General features: G+C 34.9%; 1 protein-coding gene across 1 annotated transcript; it reads left to right on the top strand.

Annotated features, from left to right (window-relative positions):
- Positions 1-31: 31 nt before the first annotated feature.
- Positions 32-24093, top strand: TMEM106B (transmembrane protein 106B). Its single transcript, XM_059396773.1, has 8 exons — positions 32-247; positions 3945-4166; positions 7079-7142; positions 11682-11841; positions 15801-15941; positions 16198-16247; positions 17208-17261; positions 18213-24093. Exons 2-8 carry the CDS (start codon positions 3947-3949, stop codon positions 18349-18351), a joined length of 828 nt encoding a protein of 275 aa, XP_059252756.1. The 5' UTR covers positions 32-247; positions 3945-3946; the 3' UTR covers positions 18352-24093.
- Positions 24094-24494: the final 401 nt, after the last annotated feature.

Raw genomic sequence — 24494 nt, 5'->3', positions numbered from 1 at the left:
GCACGCTCCTAGGTCACTCACTTCCTACGACAGCGCTCTGCGCAGGTGCGGACGCAGGTTGCAGCAGCGCTTGGCCTCAGCTGATGCTGTCGTCCTGCCGCCCCTCCCCCGCCCCAAATCCGCGGTGCCCCGGCGCTTGTAGGCCTGTCGCTCCAACCCCCGCGATCCGGACGGCAGACCCCGTGACCCTGTCCTCGGGCCTGTGGGCTCCGGAGCAGCTCGGGACTGCGCAGCGACCCGAGTGTTGGTGAGCGACCCCGGACGCGCAGCCCCTCGGTCCATATTTTGGAGTGGAACTGTGCGGCGGCGCCTTGGAAAGAGCGGAGAGGGACGGGGAGTTACGGGCGGAGAGGCCGCAGGGGAGCTGGGCCAGTTCGGGCACCGAGGAGGCGCTCAGGGTTGGCTGATGGCGTTGTTGGTTGTTGTGTCACCTCCTACCGGGGTCCAGCCTCTTGCCGACGGGGCTTTAGGCTTTGGCCCAAGCCCAGAGCATAAGGTTGATCCAGGCGCCCACACCTTGTACAGCCAGGTGGCCCCAGGTTTTGCTTTTCTTGAGTTTTCTCGCACGGTTCCCTTGATCTTATCTTTAACCTTTACAGAGTAGGCTGTGTACCCAGTCTTGTTTATGTAGCTTAGGAATGGTGCTGGCTTTCTTCGTTATCACAGAAGATAGTGACCCATTTAAATTGGATGGAGTGCTGTACTTTTTTTTCTTTTTTCTTTTTCATCTCTTCTTGCTGTCTTAGATCCATGTTGGGTTTTCAGTGGGAAATTATGATAAAAACATTGAATACAGGGAAGAGAAGGGGGTTTAGCACCTAATGATAAACAAACCAGCGAGTGTCCAGGAATAGAAGTGGCTAAATATTTCTACACTGTGAGGAAAATCCGGTAGGGAGGGTGGGGGGTATCTGACGAAGTCTGGTGCTAGTCAGTCTTGCTGAAACACCTGTTAAAGGCAGACTCATCAAGACATCTGTTAGATACACATAGAAGACAGGCCCAGACTGAGAGACACTTGATCTTGCCTTGTGTCTCCCCTCATCTCCCCACCAAAGCATTCTAGTGGGATGCATTTTACCCTTGTGTGTTAACTGAGATCCCAGAAAGGATGCTTCTGTGGCCACACTGCTGAGGCGCTCAGTCCCTGTCCAACTGATACTTCACATAGGTCACTGTGTGGGGAGAGTGATGTTAATTCACCCCTGAACCACCTGTGACTGGCATGTGTTGGTTTGGCTTGGACTTAATGTCATTAGACAAACCAAGAGAAGATAATGCATTTGCAAAAGTTACAAGCTCATTTGTTTTTAAATTTAACATGTACAATGTATATGGAGATTTTTAATAATAAAATTGTGAAAATAAGCATCTTCATCATTCTACACTTTTATATTTGTCTGCTAGTTGTATAATTTTTTTATTCTCCTGTTTACACTATGTTTGAATGATCCCCAACACTTGGATGGCATGCCAGTATTAAAAAGTGAACTTTTTTTGGTACTCCAGTATGACTTGAATTGTTGTCAGTTTTCCTTACTCAAATCACTGAGAATTTCTAAATTTTTAGAAGATTATTTATTTATTTGACACAGAGAGAGAGAGAGAGAGAGAGAGCGAGATCATAAGTAGGGGGAAGGGGAGCAGCCGCTCCTCCTCTCCCCCCCAGCAGAGAGCTTGATGCTGGGCTTGATCCCAGGACGGTGGGATCATAACCCGAGCCACCCAGGCACCCCATTGAGGGTTTTTTTTTTTTTTTTTGGTTTGTTTTTGTTTTTTAATTTTTAAAAGATTTTATTTGTCAGAGAGTGAGCGAGTGCACAAGTAGGGGAAACAACAGGCTCCCCACAGAGCAGGGAGCCCCATGTGGAACTCGGAACTCACTGGATCCTAGGGTCCTAGGATCATGACCTGAGCAGAAGGTAGAAGCTTAACCACCTGAGCCACCCAGGCGTCCCTCAGTTAGAATTTTTAAAAGAAATGCTCATCTCTTTGTATGAATGTCTATATAATAATCCATTTTTAGGAACTGATAAAAGATAGACGGTCTAATTTAGGAAGAGAAGAAATGTTTTTAAAAATGTTTAAATGTTTTATTCATTTTCCCTCACAATATCAGCAGGTTGGATTATATGACTTTTAAGTTCTTTTTCATCCTTAAAATTGTATGACTTCGGGCTCCTGGGTGGCTCTGTGGGTTAAAGTGTCTGCCTTCTTCACAGATCATGATCCCAGGGTTCTGGGATCGAGCCCCGCATTGGGCTCTCTGCTCAGCAGGGAGCCTGCTTCCCTTCTCTCTCTCTCTTTCTCTCTCTGCCTGCCTCTCTGCGTACTTGTGATCTCTCTCTGTCCAATAAATAAATAAAATCTTTAAAAAAAAATCTAAAATTGTATGACTCAACTGCAGTGCTATTGCATTACCTCCCTGCAGAGGTTATTTTGCTATAGGTATGATATTTATAGGTACTACTACTACCTATTCTTACTTGTTTTTAAATTTATATTAAATATAAATTTAAATTTTACCCATGTTATTTTTGATAGCATCATACTAAAATTTTGGAAATTAATGTACTAAGTTTTACTGTTTTGTATTGGTGAATTATTAAATATCTTTGAATATTAATTTCATAATTTTAAGTGTGCCAACTGCTGAATGAAAAAAATGCAGGATTTGGTTTTTGCGTTGTTTATGTTTTAAATGTTAAGGCTAGAAATGTGAGAATGAGAAGAATTGTGGATTTTATTTATCACAAAGGGGCATGAATTTTAACAGACTGAAACTTACTTTGAACTTGTAACCAGGAGTTAGGCCCAAGGAAACCTGGCTCCAGGAGTCCCAAACAGACCAGGTTCAGCCACTCACCACTGACAAAAATCCAAAAGCAGAGAAAGGGGTGGTGGTGAAATAAGAAAGGAATTTATTTCAGTGAGGCCAACATGGGGAAGACGGGGGACTGAGGTCTCAAAATACTGTCTCCAAAGTGCAGAAAATACTTTTGAGTTTATATAAGGAAAATGTGGGACGAAACTGGATGGGTACATGCAAGTGGGTGGTAAAGGTCAGATCCACCATTGTCTTGGCATCAGTCCTGCTGGCCCCTTACTGCTTGAGGGGCTTGTTTGCCTCCCTTTATGGGATGCTTTGCCCTCAGTATCTTTGGCCTGCGTTTTAGAGATAAGCTGGAAAGAAGAATTTAATCAATTAGAAAGTACAGACTGAGGTTTAATGGGAGGTAATTGAAGGCTTCGAACTTGCCTGGTGATACATATAATAAGTAATCATAATTTGCCTAAACCAACTTTAGCTTTAGCACTAATTGGTTTAAAGATAGAATATGTTTTTGTTTTATGTTTTTGTCTTATTCTAAGAAAAGCGAAGCCCACTTTATTTTCAGAGAGCCCTAAAAAAGTATAGACTTGTAAAATTTTAATGTTTGAAAGCCTATTCTCATCACAAGTCTGATATATCATTTATAATATTTTATTAGAAAAACACTTTGGAGGTGGGTGCCTGAGTGCTTCAGTGGGTTAAGCCTCTGCCTTCAGCTCAGGTTATGATCTCAGGGTCTTGGGATCGAGTCCCTTATTGGGCTCTCTACTCAGCTGGGGGCCTGCTTCCCCTACCCCCCTGCTTGCCTCTCTGCCTACTTGTGATCTCTCTTTTGCTGTCAAATAAATAAATAAAATCTTAAAAAAAAAGAAAAGAAAAGAAAAACACTTTGGACTTTTGGATCCCTTGTTTCAGATATTACTTTGATTAAATATAATTCTAATCAGAAAGTAATTTGAATATTCCTGTGAAGTTTGCTCTATATTAATTAGGTTGTTATAAAATCTCATATTTTAAAATCTCATAAAATTAGGTTGTTATAAAAATCTCATAATGTTCTTGAGTATACTTTTTTCCTGAAATTTACTGTAAGATTCTTCTTTTTCTTTAGACATGGGAAAGTCTTTTTCACATTTGCCTTTGCATTCAAATAAAGAAGATGCTTATGATGGAGTCACATCAACTGAAAACATGAGGAATGGACTGCTTAATAATGAAGTCCATAATGAAGATGGAAGAGGTGGAGATGTCTCTCAGTTTCCGTATGTGGAATTTACAGGAAGAGATAGTGTCACTTGTCCCACTTGTCAAGGAACAGGAAGAATTCCTAGGGGTATGTGTTACTGTGTTGTTTTTCCTTTAAAGAGTAATTCCAGGCATTCACACAAATAATATAAAACCCATAGATCTAAGCACAACCCTCTGTGTTTCCGAAGTCTTTTAGAATTGAAGTGAAAACTGTATATTAGTTATCTTCAGTTAAAGAGATACAAAGAAGTAAATCTAAAAATTTAGAAAAAAAGACCAGAAACATCTTAAGGTTCCTAAAGCAGTAATGAAAACCACCAGTCTACCTCTAGTACTTTTTCCTTTCCCACCTGCAATAGCAGATATGCAATATGTCTTGACTGAAATTTTTTAGACCTATTGGGAATCAGTAGAGGTGGTAATCATATGTTGGGTTTTGGGAACAATTTCAGTAATTTGGTGACCTAATATTTTTAATTCATTATCTAAAGAATGGTAAGAAGCTAGTCATGGCCCAGTTAGTTAGTTATTCTTAGGAGGGGGGAAAATCAGTTTGTGGCATATCATAGGGAAATTCAGAAGGGAATAATCTTCATGTGCAGTTTGTAGGCTAGACAGACTTCAGTAGAAGTGGAAACAATAGAAATAATACAAATACATTGTGTTATTGTGTTATTCTTATTTACCTGTTGAAGTTGATAGGTATTTCTGCAGAAAGTGGAAGGACAAAGTGACAAGGGAAGACAGATCAGTTTATACCAGTTTCTTTAAAAAAATGCCTTAGGTTAGGGAAGTTTATGAGTTGGGCTTTGAATGTGATGGTATTATCTTTTCAGAGAATGAAAGGATTTTTTTAGGCAAAAAGATTAGTGCCTCTGGCTCAGAGGAGGGAAAAAAGGACTATTTTAGCAATCTGGATATATTTTTAAGGTACAGCCTATAGGCTTTTTTTAGCAGCCTGGAAATGGATTGTGGTTAGTAGGAAATCAGGATGACCCTGGAAGTATTTTTGTCTGAACAGCTGGAAGAATGGAGTAGCTGTTTATTAGGATGGAGAACAGGTTTGTGTGTGTCTTCTGGTGAGAGATCAAGAACTCTGTTTTAGAGATAAAAGTTTTGAGATGCGTATTTGGCATCTAGGTGGATATGTTTAATAAGTAGTTACAGTAAGTGTCTGGAATTCAGGTGCAAGCCCTCAGCTGGAGTCATCCGAATACAGGTGGTTACTTGAAGCTGAGTTGGATGAGAGCACCAAGCTTATCAGTGTGAATAGAAAAAAAAAAAAAAGATACCCTAGTGCCAAACCTGGGGGCACTGGGACATTTCAAAGTCAGTGATTTGAGAAAGACTTAGCAAAGACAATGAAAAACAGCTATAGTAGAAGGAGGAAATTTTGGTCTCTGGTGTCCTGGAAATGAATGTAGAAAGTGCACCTAGTAGGAGAGAGTAAGGTCCTGTTGGATGCTACCAACAGATCAGGTAATGTAAGGACTGAGAACTGACCATTGGATTTGGTGATGTACATGGAGACCACTGGAGACTTTTAAAAGAACAGCGTGGTGAGTTGCATAAGCATGTATAGCATGTACAGAGTGGGATCAAGAGAGTATAGGAGGAGTTAAGTTACATAGTGAGAAAATAGGTATTTTGAGGAGTTTTACTGTATATATAAGGAAGAAGAAAGACGGTAGCTGGAGGGCACTGTGAGGTCAGGAAAGGGATTTTTTTTTTTTAAGATAGAGTGAATAAATGTATGCTGATGAAAATAATCCATAGAGAAAAAAAACAATGTAGGAGATGGGGGAATTATTAGATGTAGTTCACAAGTGTAGGGGGCTGCTCTCATAGGGGAGCATCTGCAGTTTAGGCTTTGTAGTAGGGAAGTAGAGTATATGGACACAGAAACAGGTAAGGTGAGTGGATGTGGTAGTGGGAGCTTGTGGAAGTTTTTTCCTGTTTGCCCCATCATGAGCTAAGAGTGAGGATAGAGAAGAAGGTATTGGAGATTTGAAGCGAGAGTTGAAGTTATAAAGTTGTGGTTTTGGAGAGTCAGATTGAGAGTGTGAACTAGGAAAATTGTATGATGGTTGACATCTTGAAAGGCCACTTGAGATTAGTGATTGAAACGAGGCCAGTGAGCATAGTTGCATGTTTTTATGTATCCACATTTAGCTGTATCAGCATGGTAACTAAAAGGTTGCTTTTAATAAGCAGGATTATAGTTTAGTCAAATGAATACCGTCAAATAAGACAGGATACATGTACATACGGAGAGAGACATACATACATAACATATATTTACTCGTGGGCGTGGGGAGGTAGTGTAAATGAGTGGAGACTTGTAGAAGGGGCAGGGAGGAATAATGGAAACATTATAGGAAGCTTTAAAAGAGAATTTGACTGTAGCGCTTTAAGAGTTAATACAAAAAGTCAAGTTCTGATAAGATTGCAGAATTGGTTTATTAAAGATCTATGTATCCATTAAAGTATATGGATATAGCCTAACCCAAGATCTGTGACCTGAGTTGTGGAAGCCTCATTTTGTATGGGCTTTTGAAGCATGAGACGTGTTATGTATTGATTTTGGTTTTCAAGGAGTATAGGGCAAAGGATTTCAGGACACAAAGGTAGCAGATAGTTCTTTTGCTCTTACCCAGGTAACCAAATCAGAATCTAAGCAGGAAATAAAAGTGGAAGAAGTTTGGGTACATTCAGATCTCCTGAAAGCTGAGCCTCTTGAGATCTTTTTCAGTAAAGTCATTACTCTTTCTCATTCTTTGTATTATTTGTATTCATAAGTAGATATCAAGCTATGAAAAATACATTATTTGTTTTGGAATTTAGTGTCTATTAGATAATTTTTGAAAATTTTGAGCAGTTTATCAGAGAGATGAGAGCTAGATGGTATTCTGGTCCTTCTAAACCAGACTTGGATAGAAAGCCACTATATTTTAATTAATCATATTAATAAATTTCTAAACCTATTTTTACTTTTAGGGCAAGAAAACCAGCTGGTGGCACTGATTCCATATAGCGATCAGAGATTAAGGCCAAGAAGGACGTAAGTGATGATAAGAAAATAGCAAATTTGGGGGGTATTTTTCTGCTTTTCAAATTACATATAATCACTCTAGGTTAACTATTAAAATGAAAAACGTTATCAGGTTCTTAAATTATGCCATCGATGCTTCACGTCATTTAAAAGAAGAAGGATTTCTGATTGGGATAAGGCCTTCAAAGTGGCATAGTGTCTCAATCTTCTCAAATCTATTTACTAAAACAGACAAACCTAGAAAAGCAGTAGGAAACAAACATTTTTATTAAAAATGGGTGTTAAGGTTCTCCTACTCACCCCAGATTAAAAATGGAGCAAGGATCAAAACATGTTAGCAGCTGTGTGGAATTTGTGAAGGGAAACAAAAAGAACTGCTAAAGGTCCTCAGAGTTCTGAGACAAAGCAAATGTTCTGATATGCAAGTCCCAAAAGCAAAAGATCCCACTCAGAACACTTCCAGCAGATACTTCTGGATAACCTGGAAAATGGGAGGACTCTTGGTGTGCTGCACCTTGGAGAAAGTGCAGAAAAGGTCAGAGAGAGATCCACTAAGGGCCCTTATGATCAGAAGGAACTAGACCATCTTGATCCTCAAAGACCTTAAGAAAACTCACCAAAAGCTATTGTAGTAGGACAGACATATCCTAAGGAAAAGCCTGTAAGGGACTGAATCCATTTTGTACAGGGAAAGAATAGGGAAAACGGAAGAAAAGTTTCAAAAACTGGAGAGAGAATCTCAGAACTATAGAAGTATATATACATATAGGCCATCTTACAAAAAAAAAGAAAAGAAAACAGTTAATTTTGTATTTTAATAGAAGATGGAGTTTTGAGCAATGAAGCTAGGAAGGCCACCCTGGCTCATTCTCATCGCCTAAAATGGAAGCTTCTATTAAAAGTACAAAAACATTTCATTTAAAGATGAGCAACAAACAAGTATTGCAGTGAAGCATCATACAAAGATAGTGTTAAAGTGAAAATGCTAATAGATCATAGAAGCATATCAGAAAAACATGAAAACTAACAATATTATAAATGTTCTTAAAGAAATTCGAACTGTAGAAGCTATGAAATGCAGGAGTCAGAAATTGAAAAGCTCAGAAATGAGATGACTAAATAACATGAGGACGTGAACCTCTGAAAGAATTAGGAAATATTAATTTTAGGAAATATTAATTTCAGAAATGGAGACAAGACCAGAAGAACAATTGGAAATAGATACCATGAAAAGTATAGCAAAGGGAAGAGAAGTTACAAAGGAGGAAATGAAAACACACACACAAATTAATGAAAAGTAAGGTAACCATAAGCAAAGATTGAACACTCATATAATTGAAGCTCCTGAAGAAAAATCAAAGGAATCAAACTGAACAAATACTAAACATTCAGTTCAAGAACACTTCCTGGGGATGCCTGGGTTGCTCAGTTGATTCAACATCTGCCTGGGTCTTGATTCCAGGGTGCTGGGGTGGAGTCCCACATGAGGCTCCTTGCTCAGCAGGAAGCCTGCTTCTCCTTCTGCCTGCCACTCCCCAGGCTTATGCTCTCTTTCTCTAACAAATTAAAAAAAAAACACAAAAAACAAAAACCACTTCCTCAAGTGAAACAAGACATAGACCTACATATTGAAAAGACATGCCATGATCTTCAAAACATTATATCCGGACTTCAAATGTAAAAAGCAAAACAAAACAAAACAAAACAGAAAAACCCTTTGAAAGACCCCAGACAGAAGGATCAATTAATTTATAAGGGATAGAAAATCAGATTGGCCTGCTTCTTACCCACAGTACTCCAAATAAGTAACCAGAAGAGCAGCCTATTTAAATATTCATTGAAAAAAAATAAACAAGATTTTAAAAAGGTTGTTCTGACCCTTTATTATAAAACATATAGTAGATGGTTATGAATGTTCAAGAAATTAGGCTTAAGTCCTCTATAATCTCTGGATGGAAAAACTTTACGTAGGATTCAGAATCCAGTGAGACAGAAAAGATTAATTTGAAAAAACCTAGATTAACTTTTACAAGATGAAAACAAAACCTTAAATGAAGCCAGAATACAAATGGCAAACTGGGAAGTGATGTCTGCACCTTACCACAGATACCATGAACGAGTAGTCCAGAAAAGAGAAATAGAGTTCCTTTAAACATGTGAGAAGATGTTCAGTCTTGCTCATAAGAGAAAAACAGATTAAAACAATAGTGAAATACCATTTCTTATCTGTCAGATTAGGCAGAACTCCAAATTTTGACAGTGAATTGTTTGGCATACTCATAACTTGTTAGTGAAGAGGAGTTTGTTGTTATCTAGGAAAATTACATACGCATTTACCTTTTGGCTCAGGAATTCTCCTTTGAAAATTTTTTTCTAAGGATAATTGTCAAATATAGTAAGCGGCTTTTATGTAAGTTACTCACTGTGCCAGTGTCTGTAATTGCAGAGGACTAGAAATAATGTAAATAGCCAGTGATAAGGTTCTGGTAGAATAAGTTGTGCTAAGTCTATATGTGATAAAATGAAATGAGGAAGAACTCTGTATTTTACTAGAGTTGATATCCAGAGTACATTTTTATCTGAAAACACACGTGCATACAGAGAAGGAGGGAGAAACAGTGGATTGATAAACCAAAGACTAATAAAATGATTACTCTCAGAGTTTGGGAGGGAACTTGGAAGAGGGAATAGTAAGCAAGTGAGATGATCATGTGTATGTATATGTATTTATATTTGGGGTTTAGAAGTACGTTTTTAAAAAATAGAACTTAAAAGATAAAATCCGAAGTAAAAAAAAAAAAATTCCTAAAATTTGAAACAAACTGAAACAAATGATTCTAATGATTCTGACTATATCTAGTTGGTGGCATAAGTACAGGTGAAAGAATAACTTTAAGTGACTTGAAAATATTTTCATTTTGACTGTCAGTGTCTAGTAAGATGTGTTCTAAATGACAAAGATGACAACAAAAGTTTGAACTGCACTCAAAAGCTGCATTGTTAGGAGTAATGTTAGTATAATTTTGAAACTTACACGTAAAGCCAGGTAAGTAAGTGTTTACTAATGCCATTAGGGATAAGATCCTTAGCATAAAAACTAAGGGGTAAAAGTACAAAATCAAATAAATTTGATTTTTCTCTTCCAAGCAAGATGGGATCATCACAGGGACTAGATACATTCTTCCATCTAAAACAGCTAAAAAACTGGACAGATAAAGTGAAATAATATTTCTAGATAGTGGACATCAGGCAGTACAAGGACAGTGGTAACAGAGAAAGGGAAAACAAATGAGGTAAGCCCTGGGATTATACCACCTTACTGTCTAGGAAAAGATACCAGAGCGCAGCACAATGGAAAGAATCCAGGCAGAGCTTAGCATTCCCCCTAAACTGAGGAGATGCATGGTATTGGTGATCTAGGAGTCCAAGACTGGAGTTAGTAGGTCAGAGTAGGGTGGAGAGCTACACTGGGTAGGTGTAGGAGGGTAGAGAGCTATACTGGGTTCTCCTTGAGTGTTTCACTGAGTACTGATCAGTGTATAATATGTGAGGAAAGTACTGGAGGCTGAAGAAAGAACCACACAAAACAGAGCAAAGGGGACAGTTCTCAGAGCCCACATGAGGCCAGGGATAGTTTCCACCAGTCTTTGTGGAAAATCTCATAATTCATAGGGAATTGTGTGGAGTACTCAAATTATTTCCACAGACCTAGAAAGAAAGAAAGAAAGGTGCTGTGGGCTTTGAACTGAGAGTTACTTGGTGGAGAAACGAGGAAAATTTGTATTTTGAAACCCTAGTTTTGAGGGTAAACTTGAAGATAGAGGCAATTTTTGTCTCTGGAGATTGGAAATAAAGAGGGAGAGATAGAAGAACTACATTTCAAGGGCAGTTAGAAGAGTAGAAAAGCATGGAAAGTTTATTTTTTCTTTTCTTATATCTACATACTATTATCCCCTTTTCTGATTTTCAAGAAACAGTTTAACGACATCATCAAAGCAGAGTTGATTAATGTAAACAATATTTTTAAATCTGAGTACATAAATACTTTGGGATGAGACTCAAAGTCTTAGTGAGACTTCATGAGATTGATGAGGCATGTGGTTATGTCATTATGTTTTTAAGGGCTTCACGGGTTCTGATGAGCAGTCACTTCAGGGAATTACATAATGGCAAAACCCACACGTGAAAATTCTGCTTTAGTGAATTTAGAAGGGAGTCTTGAAATCCATATTTTTATAAAGTTCCCCAGCTTTTCCCCCAGTTCCACTGTGCAGCCTGGTTTAGGAAACACAGTAAATGTTGTATGTGCAGTAACCCTGAAATCCCTGTCTCCAAAAAGGAACATACATCTTTTAAGGAGAACATTTCAACACGTAATAGACCAGATCCAACCCAACTAAATACTTTTATAATGTAAAAGGTTGGTAAAATTATACATCTTTTCCTGCTAGTGTAACGGGAAAAATTGACGTTGAACATACCTTCTCTGAATGTTTCATTATGTAATTTTTGATGCATATGTATTTCAATACTCATTTTTCTTTTCAGAAAGCTGTATGTGATGGCTTCTGTGTTTGTCTGTCTGCTCCTTTCTGGATTGGCTGTGTTTTTCCTTTTCCCTCGCTCTATTGACGTGAAATACATTGGCGTAAAATCAGCATACGTCAGTTATGATGTTCAAAAGCGTACAGTATATTTAAATATCACGGTAAGTACAAATTCACATTAAAAATATTTGACTGCATTCCTTTATGATATACACCTTTGTCCCTTTAGAGAATATTAAATGTGACACTGGTCAGTTTGCTTTCTGTATGTCTGCTTTTGATCCTCTATCATTTCTGGTTCTGCTGAAAATGGCAAATAATAATTACTGGCAATTGTATATACAGAATTATTTAGCATTTGGAGTTGCCTTTAAGATGGTAAAACAAACAGTTGCTGGCAAAAAAAAAGAAAAACATTTACAATCTGTTTACTTTTCAACATTTGACTCCAACTAATTCCTAGCAAAATGTTAAAATAGTTGATTCTATAAATGTGACAAATGTACCGTTTTCTTTTCCTTATATTTGGTGAAATACAGTTTTTGCCATTTTAACAGACTATTCCTTTATGGCGTTTAAAGTACAAGAGACTGATTTCTCTTATAAATTAGTATGTGGGAAAATATCTGCAGTGTTTTCCTGGACACTCGTTTTTAATACTCTACAGCCTTCCCACTCCTGAAAACAGGAAACAAAAAAACCTCAGAGAAGGTCTACCTGTTTATATGTTAATATTTGTTTGAAAAGAAGCATGGTTTGCAAACCACTGAATTATTAAAAAGGAACATGTATTGGTTATGCCATTAGCAATTATGTTTGGTTCAGGCCTCAGAGTGCATCTGTGTGGCAGTGGTTTGTTTGGAAGAGTGATACTGGACTTTAGTTGGTTTTCTTTGCAGAGGTGGTACTGTATGCGTGAGGTGGAGGTAGAGATAAAGCTAGTTGTAGTTGAGGGGAGAGGTTTGGAGGGACAGGAGTGTAGAGAAATGGTATGTTAAAGTGAAATTACTCATTAATTGAAGGAAAGAAAGAACTTCCATGGGTCCATTTATTCTCATTGCTTAGCACCAAAAGTTGTTAATCAGATTAAGGGCTTTTTAAAAAAAAAAAGTATCTGTGGAAAAAACATGTACATAAAACAACACAGTGCTAATTGTAAGTCAATTTCATATGACTAGAGAATTACTGTTGAGTATTTTCTCATTTTAACAGCCATTTGGAATGAGGAATGTATTTTTCTTTGTGTACAGTTTTTTAAAAGTGGCCAGATTTTCTTGGCCAATCTCCAGAACTTGTTTTAGTATCAAATATTATAAATGTATAATAAAAGTCATGTGATATTCCCTTTTATATATCAGTGCATTAAGATGTAAATATCATACTTCAGTAATTATTCAGGAATTCCCACTTTTTTGAGATACATTTAACTGAGAAAGACAGAACATTAAATAAGAAATAGCATTATCATATTAGATAAACATTAAGTTTGACTGGAAAACTGTGAGATAAAAGGTTGAGTTTTTCATAGGTTCTCTGTCAGTATTTTGGAAAACAGAATTATATAATATTACTTTTGTTTCTTAAAATGAGAAATAGACAGTCTTACTATTTTCTCTTACAGTAATATTTGTCTTTCTGCTTATGAATATGTTACCATTATACATTTGACACCCTTGATGTCTTTTTACTTCTGCTACCTAGACCTATTAATATATACATATATTTGCTAATAATGCATATATACATTTGTATACACATATACATTTATAAATGTAGCAGGATATTTTCATATACACGCGGATATTTTACCTTGAGAGCTCACTAAATTTTCCCATGTTAAGGGCCCTCATGGTCTTCTATATGGCTGTATTGCCATTTACTCAACCATTTCTTAATAGATGTTTAATTTTGCTATTACTAATACTCAGAAAACATCTTTGTACTTAAACTTTGTTTCCATTTTAGGTTATTGCTATAGGATAGATTCCTAAATACAAATTTGCTAACTAAAGATCACAGATCATTTTAAGGTTTTTGATAATAAATCATCATTACTTAAAAGCTAATGATTGTGGTCTCTTGACTTACAGATTAAGTGGATTCTCACTGCTTTCAGCAACAAAATGTCTGAAATGTACCAAACTTTGTCTTTTTTTTGGTCTGTCTTAATGTTTCTTTGTAATTCTAATGCTCAATACATCTTTTTCTAATTCTTGTATTTTTGTTGTCAATCAGTTTTTCGTTATTGATCCCTTTAATAGCTATGGGCACTTCAGAGAAAGACACATACCAACGTTATTTGCATGTACAAAGGAGTCCATGATTTTTCTGCATCCCATTCTTCGGCCTGTATCAGAAGGTCCATTGACTTCAAATAAACAGTCCCTTTTCTATAGTGTCTAGAAGTTAAATTGACATGGGTATTAAGAGCTAAGTAGATGAAACTTTTATATATTTAGATAAAGGTTATTTCTACTACATTATGGAATTTTAATTCTCCATATAACTAGATTAATAAATAAATGTGCTCATAAAAATCACTGATTGCTAGCATATTCTCTTTTTATCCTTTTTTACTGAGACTGTTTCTCTCTTTTTCACTTACCCCATAATTGCCATTCTCCATCTTTCTCCATGTTCATATTAATTTATAAGCCCACATTTAGCTTTTCTTAATACTTATTTTCATATGTACATATTTTATGCATCTTGGTTTTCTCACTTGTTAATTCCTTGTAGAAATCTCTCCTAATTTTCTGGCTTAGAGTTAATCCATTCTTTTTAATGGGCTGCATAATAGTCCATGTAATGCTTTAGTACTATTCAGTCATTATTTTTATAGCCGGTCATTTAGTTTATTTTCAGTCTTTTTTTGTTTGTTTGTTTTTGCCACTGTTGTCATTAACATCCAGTGTTTTTATTTCTTTAGGATAAATGCTCAAGTACGATTGCTAGGTCACAGGATATACATTATTTTTATATTAATGGCTGTTGCTAGATTTCTTAGCAGAATGGCTGCAAGACTTCACATGTTTTCCAGAAATGTAAAAATAGACCCTTTTGCTCATATCCCTGCCAGCAATAGGATTTGTTGCTTGCTACAGGTTTTACTAGTTTAATGAATATAAAACAATATTCCTTTTGTACTAAAACAACTTTTTCCCAACTCTAAATGAATTTGAGAATTTCTAAGTAATTTCTAAATGATTTCTCATCATTTATATTTGTACTGTTTTGATTTATTTCTTCAATATGCTTTGCTCTTGTTTGCTTTATTATTTTTTTTTCTTAAGGCTTTGTCTTTTTAGTTTGTAAGGACTCTTTGTATAGGTGGTAACCATTACAATCTGCCTTACAAATATTTAAGATTTATCATTTAGTTCCTGTAGATATTCTTTCATGATGACTGTTTCAGATGTTTTATTTTTTATCTGTTGTTTCTTGACTTAACATTTTTTTCTTCATTGGCCGTTTTCTAAAATAATTTGAGATAATAGTTGTGAATTAGAATTGCAAAAGTTCCCCCACTTATTAAGAATAGAAATGATGTAGCTCCATTTCTTTCCAACAAACAGACTTGAATCTATCCTATTTCTTCTTCAAAGGAACCCAGTGGAAATTTCTACTTATATACAAGTTAAAATACCAATTCTTTTTAAACAAAATTTATTTAAAGTACTATTTAATGTTTTAAATGGTCATCTTTGTATGTAATAGAATAAGAAGTAGCTTACTGATAATGTCTGTAAAGATAACCTGTATATTAACATTTAGCAAAAATTTAGATGAAATTTAAAAATTATTGTTATAGAATTTTTGCTAAGGCCACAAATACATTTTCTAACATTCATTTTGTATATTCCTATAATGTACATTTTCTGGGCCTGTTTTTTTAAATTGTATGTTTATTATCAGCATAATATAGCACTCATCATAAACCCAAATAATCAGTTCATTTAATGTCTGTCCTATATTATTTTTGGCAATACTTTTCTTCCTCCTAATAACTGAAGCATGGCCAAAGCTGAAGTCTTATTTAATTTTTGAAATTACTTTTTAATATTAATTTTGAATACATACTTGGTATGCTTATACATTTTCTGTCTTGTTTCTTTTGCAGAACACACTAAATATAACAAACAATAACTATTATTCTGTTGAAGTTGAAAACATCACTGCACAAGTTCAGTTTTCAAAAACAGTTATCGGAAAGGCACGCTTAAACAACATAACCAATATTGGCCCACTGGATATGAAACAAGTAAGCTTCCATCATGAGATACTTCACAGGAGTTCAATGAGTCTTGACTTTGTCTCTCATATTAACTTGAGGGAGGGGAGAATTTCCTCAAAAACTTGACCTTGACATGTGTCCCTTCCATGTATAAGAGAAAGTCTTAGAAGCAACTTTGCAAAGGGAGACATTTCTAAACTCTTTGAAATTGTGAAAGGTGTCTGAAATAGTTGATGCTTTGCCCCTCTTTCCAATTGGCTTACTTTCATTTTTTGCATTTCAGATTGATTATACAGTACCTACTGTCATAGCAGAGGAAATGAGTTACATGTAGTAAGTTTTGATTTTTAATAATCTTCTCTCATTAGATTATAAAGTGAGGAATAAAGTGTATCGATATCTTCTGAATTACCTGCCATCTTCGCAGTCAAGAAACCACATTTGGAATATTCCCGGCCTCTCACTGATCTCTTTCTGTTCTCCTGTGCCAACATATATCATATTTATTATGTGCATTATGTACCTATATACCTAGTTTTGTTTTTTACTGATTTTTCAGAATTAAGACAAATATACCATGTCACCTTCTAATTATTCTGAGAACCGTATTCTCATACACTTTAGTATGTATTGACTTTTTAGTATTGGAAAACTGAAAGTGCTAGTACTTTATAATACTCTTGTTGGTTTGAAGTTCTGAAGCTTTTCATTTGGGTCTGATTATTGACTCTCATTAAGTTAAAAAAAAAGGATAAATTTTTACCATCTTTTGATAATCAGGCTAACAGAATTCTGAGTAACAGACTGTTCACTACAATTTCAAAAGGTGAATAAAAAGTGACAATTATTTGTAGCCTGTGTTAAACAACTCTACAACTGCTGTAGTAGGAAAGCAGGTCTGTTTCTAGAATGAAAAGTCATGAAAATATTTATCATTATTTGACGTATAGAAAATGTTTGATCAATAAATGCTGTATCTTCTTTTTTTTAGATTTATTGATTTTAGAGAGCACATGCACAAGCGGGGGTGGACATGGAGGGGGAAAGGGAGGGAGACAAGAGACTCCCTGCTGAGCAGGGATCCTGACTCTGGATTCGATTCCAGGACCCTGAGATAATGACCTGAGCTGAAATCAAGTCAGATGCTTACCATGTGAGCCACTTAGTGCGCCACTTTATATCTTCTTTATAGTATCTCTGTTAGCTCTAATATGGGAGGAATCATAATTAAATGATTTTAAATTTGTATTATTATAGCCTGCATTTATTCATATTGTTTTTTCTTTTTAACAGTGATTTCTGTACACTGATATCCATCAAAGTGCATAACATAGTACTCATGATGCAGTAAGTATCAGTTTTTCTTGAGATTTTCTTTGGTAAACTTTAGATTTATAACATTGGCTTATAGCATATACAACAGCTTTACAAATATCAGTTCATTTGGGTTTTAAACCCTGCAAAGGTGTGATGAGATGAATAAATATTATTTCACTTGACAAATGAGACAGTGGGGAGCTCAGAGGTGAAGGATGACATGGCCCCTAAGTAGTGAATCTGGGCCTTGCAGGAATGCTAGAAAGTGGAAGTGGGTGGATTAGAGAGGAGAGCAGAGCGCAGCATCCAATTTTCTGCTGCCTGTGGTAAAAAAAAATCCTCAACAGTAATGAGAAGTACTGTTACTGGTTTGAAAGTTTGGTGTTACTCAAAGTCCTTAAAACATTGTAGGCTATAGGCTTGGTATTTGGGCCATTAACTGACATCTGAATACATTTTCCTATGATGAGAGAACTATGATTTTTTTTTTTTAAGATTTTATTTTTTTATTTATTTGAGATTGAGAGAGTGAGTGAGCAGGAGGGAGAGAGAATCTGAACAGACTCTGTGCTGAGCACAGAGCTGGGTGGAGGGCTCGATCTCACAACCATGAGATCATAACCTGAGTTAAGACCAAGAGTCAGACGCTCAACTGACTGAGCCATGCAGCGGCCTGTATATAATTATTTTTAAAAGTGAAATGAACTTACATATTTTTGTCTAATGATAAGTGTCCTGGAAACATTATATTTGTTTTGTATAATTATTTGAGTAGGGCTGGCTAAACCAGCATTTATGTTACCTGTTGGGGAAGTAGTCCCCAAGAGGCTCATGTCCACAATATTAAGTTACCATTAATCAGTCTCTCTCAGGAGAAAATTTTGGTTATATAAAAGTATTCTCACTTTGGAAGACTTTTTTAATGTAACTGTTGGATGTTTCTCCCCATTTCAGTTTTATTGTTGTTGTTTTCTTTTTTAGAGTTACTGTGACAACAACGTACTTTGGACACTCTGAACAGATATCGCAGGAGAGGTACCAGTATGTTGATTGTGGAAGGAACACAACTTACCAGTTGGGGCAGTCTGAGTATCTAAATGTACTTCAGCCACAACAGTAAAAACTGAAAGAGCTGCCAATGGAGAAGAAGAAATCCCTATTAATATTTTCCTGAACTCTGAAGGATGAGGTACTTACTTCCTAATAGGAGATCTTAAATTGAACAAACCTAAAGTTTACATTTCCATTGTAGGGGTACAGTTGAAAGTATGTGGACTTGTACATTATTGCAATACTCTACTCTGTGTTCATGGTATCTGTACCAGGATCTTTTACTTGAATCTAAATTTGCCGGTTGATTTCTTCTCCTCCTCTCCCCAAAGGATAACATTGAGACTTCCCATGTGGGACAGTAAATAATTATTTACAATTCACAACTTCAGTCACCACTGGAAACATAATTTTGATGATGAACGGAATTTGAGAAACTTTATTTCTGAATGTTTTTATAGAAAATTACTGAGAGCCTGTTATTCATGAAAGACTTTCAAAAAATAACCTTTTTTTGGTTTGTTTTATAAATTTCCATTGCTACATAGTAGTATTTCAAGATATTTTAGCTTTTAGCTAGAACATTTGTAGTTTTTCATTTGTTGAAATTCTACTCATTTGCACGTTTCTGTCAGTCTTACTTCAAGCTAGTGCTTGCATAACACTAGAAACCAAAATAATCATTACAAAATTCTGTACCTAAAATTTTTTAAAGCCCCATTTTCACATATCTTTCCATATAAGTAAGTTTTGTGAAATTTTTGTGTAGTCCTCAAACATAGTTAATGTACAATACTGTAAATAAACTGTGCATGGCTTTTATACAGCTTTAATAAATGTCAAATAAAGTACAAAGTGGAGTAAGTTGCTCTTAAAAATAAAACAGGAAAATGAAATTCAGAAACTTATAGAATATGAGTCTGGTTCCAATTACATATGGGAATAGGCATAAAGTAGTTTTGAAATAAAGTATTTTGATGCTCCACCTTTTTTTTAATGTTGCTTTTCATGCTAACAAATTGTGGAGACACTTTTCACAACTCTTAGGTACCCAAGTCACCCCCATCATCCATTTTATGCCTGTTTTAAGGAGGAAATCATGTCTTTGGTAGAAGTTATCCAAGAAATCTTGGTCATTAAATGATGGTGGCAATATCAAAATAAAACCTATATTACCCTTTTTAAAAATTTAGTAACTTTACATATCACATGGATACCATGCCTCTAGCAGTTACATTTTAAAATTTTCAGTTTTTCATTTGGATTTTATTTAAAATTGTTTTCAAGTGTAAATTACTAACTTTTTCACTTTGCTGTTTTATATTTTCAATACCATTTTCCGTTTGGACTTCTTGCCTTTTCACCTGACAAGTTTCTGATTACCTTGTAAATAAGTACCACTGAGGGTAGGGGCCGACTGTGATACCAAAAATAAATAAATAAATAATAAGTGGCTTGAGATTAATTTCTTTCTGTTCCCTTGTGACAGAAGTCAGGTTCCCCGTCCCCCAAAGTGCCTAACTTAGGTCTGAAACATACGTCTTTATCAGTCGGACTCTCTCAGCTGTAACACACAAACTTTAACTATTTAGAGCGAATGAAGCCTCCTTTTTGCCTTGAAACACTCAGGTCTCCCTTTAGCTTTTATATCATTTTCTCCATGTTTTCCTGAGTGAATATTTTAAATGGGTGGAACGCACAAATTTCTTTCTTTCTTTTTTTTTTTTTTTTTATGCTTGTCTTACCTCAGTCCATTGCTAGCACATCCATCTTTGCTATTAAAATCACCCCATTACATCTGTTATAGACCTACTAGTCAGACCAATCTTAATGTGTTTTTCTTCTGTTTTTTAACTACTCATTCTCCTTGAAGCTGCACACTTCCCTCATATATTGTTTGTTATTTTTCAGTTCATTCTCATTTCATTTTCCCTCATTCTCTGTCTTTTGACATCTTTTAATGAGTATTATCTAGATCTTTTCCCTCAAAATTTCTAATCCTGTGACTTTAGCCAACAGTTATTTATCTTAGGGCTTCCGAGTCTTTCTATACATCTCTCAGGTCACCTTTCTACCTAGAGATAAGAGTATTCCAGTGACTCTCTGTGTAAAATCATAAAATATTTGAAAAATTTTTATCATATTCTGTTCTGTTGTTCTCTCCTTGTCCTCATGTCCCATTTACTTCAGAATCACCATTCGTTTTTTCAAAATCATCCTTCAGATATGCCTCCTTGAGAAATCAATCCTGATTTATTTTTCTGCTCTGTGTCTTTTAACCTTGGTAAAGTATGTAGTATAAATTAAATGTATTTTTTAATTATTTGTGGTTCTGGTAACCTGTTAGAGTGCATGTATGGAGTCTACTGAGGAGACGAAGTAAGGGAACATTTGCTTTCAGTGACTTAGTTGTGAGTATTTTTTTTTTCATTTTTTAAATTAAAAACTCTTTATTATACCTATGTTTCCATGAAATATAAGGTAGAAAAGGCTAGAATATAAAATAAATGAAAACCAGTAGTAGAGAAAAAAAAAAGGATCATCTGTGACTACTTCCAGAGACTTTTAAGCAACTTATCAGAATAAGCCTGGAACAAAACAGGCTTTAAATTAATAAAATTACCAAAATACATTCAGGTGAGATAGAATTATAGCCATTGAACATACACACAGGGAAGAACGAATGAGCACTGTCTAGTGAATTTTTTCTTACATAGTGATAGGGTAGATAACCAATACATTTTTTAAAACTGCTCTCAGATCTTATTCAAAGGATATGGTAAAGATGTTACATTTTTTCTGATATTCTCAAGAATAATTTTCTCTTAAATTACACTTTTAATAGACTGGTCATTCTAACCAGATCCAATATTAGAACAAAGTCCCTGGGTATTGATATTGCATGTATCTAACATGCCCTTCTCTAGAGCTCTTCCATGTGTTTTTCTTTATATAATTTCTCTAGTCCTGTGAGTCAAACAAAGCTGTGCTAGGATCCTCATCTTTTAGAAGAGGAAGGAGAGGCATGGAGAAGTTAAGGGACTTGTGGAAGACCACATACTTTGTAAATAGTTTTATTGGGGCCAAACCTAGTTTTTCGGTCTCTCATGTATGTGCTCTGTCATTTAAAAGAGTCTACTAGGAAGCCCTGTTGACTCAGGTTAGTATGATTAAAACTCAGAGACAACATACACTTAGTTAATAGTGACAATCAAAATAATATGGATGGTCTAAGATTTGGGTACCTTTAACTTGGTACCTGATATATTCCTAATGAAAAATGAGCCCTTGTACAATATTTTGTACAATATTTTGGTATAGCATAATTGACAGCTGATTTCTTCTGTTAAAATTTATACTCCTTGATCATTCCAGTAACAATATAGCTGATAGGTTGTTGGAGTAGTCTATTTATAAATAGTAGAGATTAACGTATGTGAGATTTAAAAGAACAGTGAAAAATAGATACCAGGAAAATTGCTTGAAATTGCTCGATAACCATCTTTACTATAGTACATAACTTGTAAATGTGGCTTTATTTGTGAGCAGTTTTTCTGTGCCTTTTTGTTTGTTTAGGCCAGTGAGATAATTATTTTCTGTAAGAGTTCACGACAAAGTAAAATTAAATTTAGATCTGTAGTTTGGAAGTGATATGGTACAGTGTTAAATAGACAGAAAATGATTGCCAAAACACAATTAAAAGTATCATTATTGCAATACAGATCTGGGTATTTTGTTGCAGGGCATGTCCCCAACTCTCTTATATACCAATTTTTAAAAAATTCTTAAATAATTCTTTATAATGATTCTATTTCATTTAATAAAATAGTTTGTTAGATGCTTGAACCCAAGTAAGTCACTGTTCAGTATAACAAATAGTTATTAGTTACTGTTTCAGATACTGTAGTAATTTCTTATGTGCATTATCTGATTATTACTCAGAAGCGCCCTCGAAAGTAGATACTGACAATGCCCCCTTGTTTTATATCTGAGGAGATCTAATTCTAGAGCAGTTAAGAAATATGCATAAACTTGGAAGTGGCAGATTTGAGATTCAAAACCTGTGGAATTGACCCAAACATCATTGCTCTTACAATTAGCATGTTTTCCTTCCAGCCTTCGAAAATGTTTTGTTTGTAAAAATATGTTGGTTGTTTCACTTAATATATAAGAGTTTGAGGTTTTTGATAGTATTTTTAAAAATACTATTAGGATACTTTATTATTTTGTAGATCTTTGGTATGATTCAAATGGTTTATCAATGAATTTTAAGGTTTTTAAAATTCATACTTCTCTGTTACACAGGATTTTTTTCTTTTTAAAAGAGAAAATTTTAAATTTACGAATATACATCAGACTTCATTGGTAAGCAGTATGAATTGAATTTCACAGTATTAGGTTGCAAACTGAAGGTTACTTATCATAGTGTCATGATTTTTAGGTCATAATATCTGAAAGCAGCAACTACTTGACTCAAATACATTCAAGAATAATCAAATTTTATTTCTCTTTTTTATAAAATCAGATTTTAAATGAGATGTTTATCTGAAACTTATTTTAAGGAAAATATAGGTGTTTGAGAAGATGGGGTTAAAAAAACTGTTAAACATTATTTCTTTAAAAAAATTTATTTTTACATGAAAACAATATATTTGTAATGTGCTTCGATCAAAAATTTTACTTCTGTATCCCAGATCTACCTACTTCAAAGTAAAAATTTTCACTTAGCTGAAATTTCTGATTAGAACTTATATTTGTGCATTTTTGTGCTTAGTGAGAATGTAAATTTCACAGTGGATTTTTGAAATTTATCCTTACTTTGAATTAAAGCAAGTGATATATTTATAAAATTACTATAGGGATGAAAATGTTAGTTTCCATTTTTTTAAAAAATGAGTGTGATCATGTTTTTAGTTCTTTTTACACATGTTTAGCACAGGCTCTAAATTAAATACCTGTGTTGACCCTAAAAATATTCCATAAATTAATTTAACAAATATTTGGAAAGTTTTTCATAGCTTAATAGCTCTTCTAGAAGGAAATTGTTGCCTTCTGTTTAATTACATTAATTGAAATGTATTTAAGAGAAATGTTTTCAGCATATTTTATATACTAAAAAACAAAAAGGATTAGTATTGGGCCAATGGCCAAGAGGTAATATTACTACCATGTAGACTATTACTATTCAAATTGTCCCACCTCCCCCAGAATTTTAGAAACTAGAAGTCTGGGAGATACTGTATCAGCTGTGGTCAGGTGATTCTAAGTGCTGTAAGTAAGTACTATTCATCTTTTAATTATTGTGTGAGATGGAACAAATGCAAAGTTACAAAAGATGCATAATTTCATTATGTAATGGTTTTTTTAGGCATAAAATATCAGCGAGCTATGCCTTATGTTTTGTTGTATATTTCCTTTGTAGAACTAAAGTAAGATTTTGGAGAAGGATTTAAAATGCTTGCTGACTTGATCTGATTGGTCACATATTTGAATGATGGCATTACCGGGTAGATTCTAGTCCATGATTCTAATTGTGGAATAAAGAATAATACAGAAAGACAGACTATGCTTGGGCACTTACTCTTTGCTATTATCATGTGTTAGCTTCCATCATAACACACTAAATTTCCAAGTTGAGCAGTTCTGTAATTGTAATTATTGTTGCTGTTCATGTAACAAAATATGCTTATATTAGTAAAAGGAATAGAAGTGCTATTTTTTTAATTACTTGTAACTGTTGCTCTTGTAATTGTGTATGACAGAATAAAATTTGTAAACATTTTAGCATGAAAAATAAATTTGTATCAGTCAAGTATCTTGGTCTTACTTTAAAAATTCCCTTGACATAAACAAATCAGTGCAGATATTGAAAGTTGGTTAGCTTAAAGCTGTCAGATCCTTTTAGTTCTTACTTGAATTCCACTTTTGCATCATCTTTAATTTCTTTTTCTTTTGTCCACTTAGCTTTCATTCTTTTGTCAAATGCTGTCTGTTCTACCTCTGTAATATCTCTGGAACCTGTTTCATACTTGAAATCTCTATTGCTATTACTCTGTCATTATTTTACTGAAAAAGAGCCCAATTCCTTGCTGTTGGTGTTAAGAACCTTTCATTGTTTGTCCACACCTAAATTCATATTCTTTTTCCCTGTTATTGCCCCTCACCTGTGTCCAAGCCAAATTGAGATGTTTGCAATTCCTTGGAAATAGTTCC

Source organism: Mustela nigripes, chromosome 4 (assembly GCF_022355385.1).
Source record: "Mustela nigripes isolate SB6536 chromosome 4, MUSNIG.SB6536, whole genome shotgun sequence".
NCBI lineage: Eukaryota > Metazoa > Chordata > Mammalia > Carnivora > Mustelidae > Mustela > Mustela nigripes.
The sequence above is the reverse complement of the archived record's forward strand: the minus strand, read 5'-3'. Positions and strand labels throughout refer to the sequence as shown.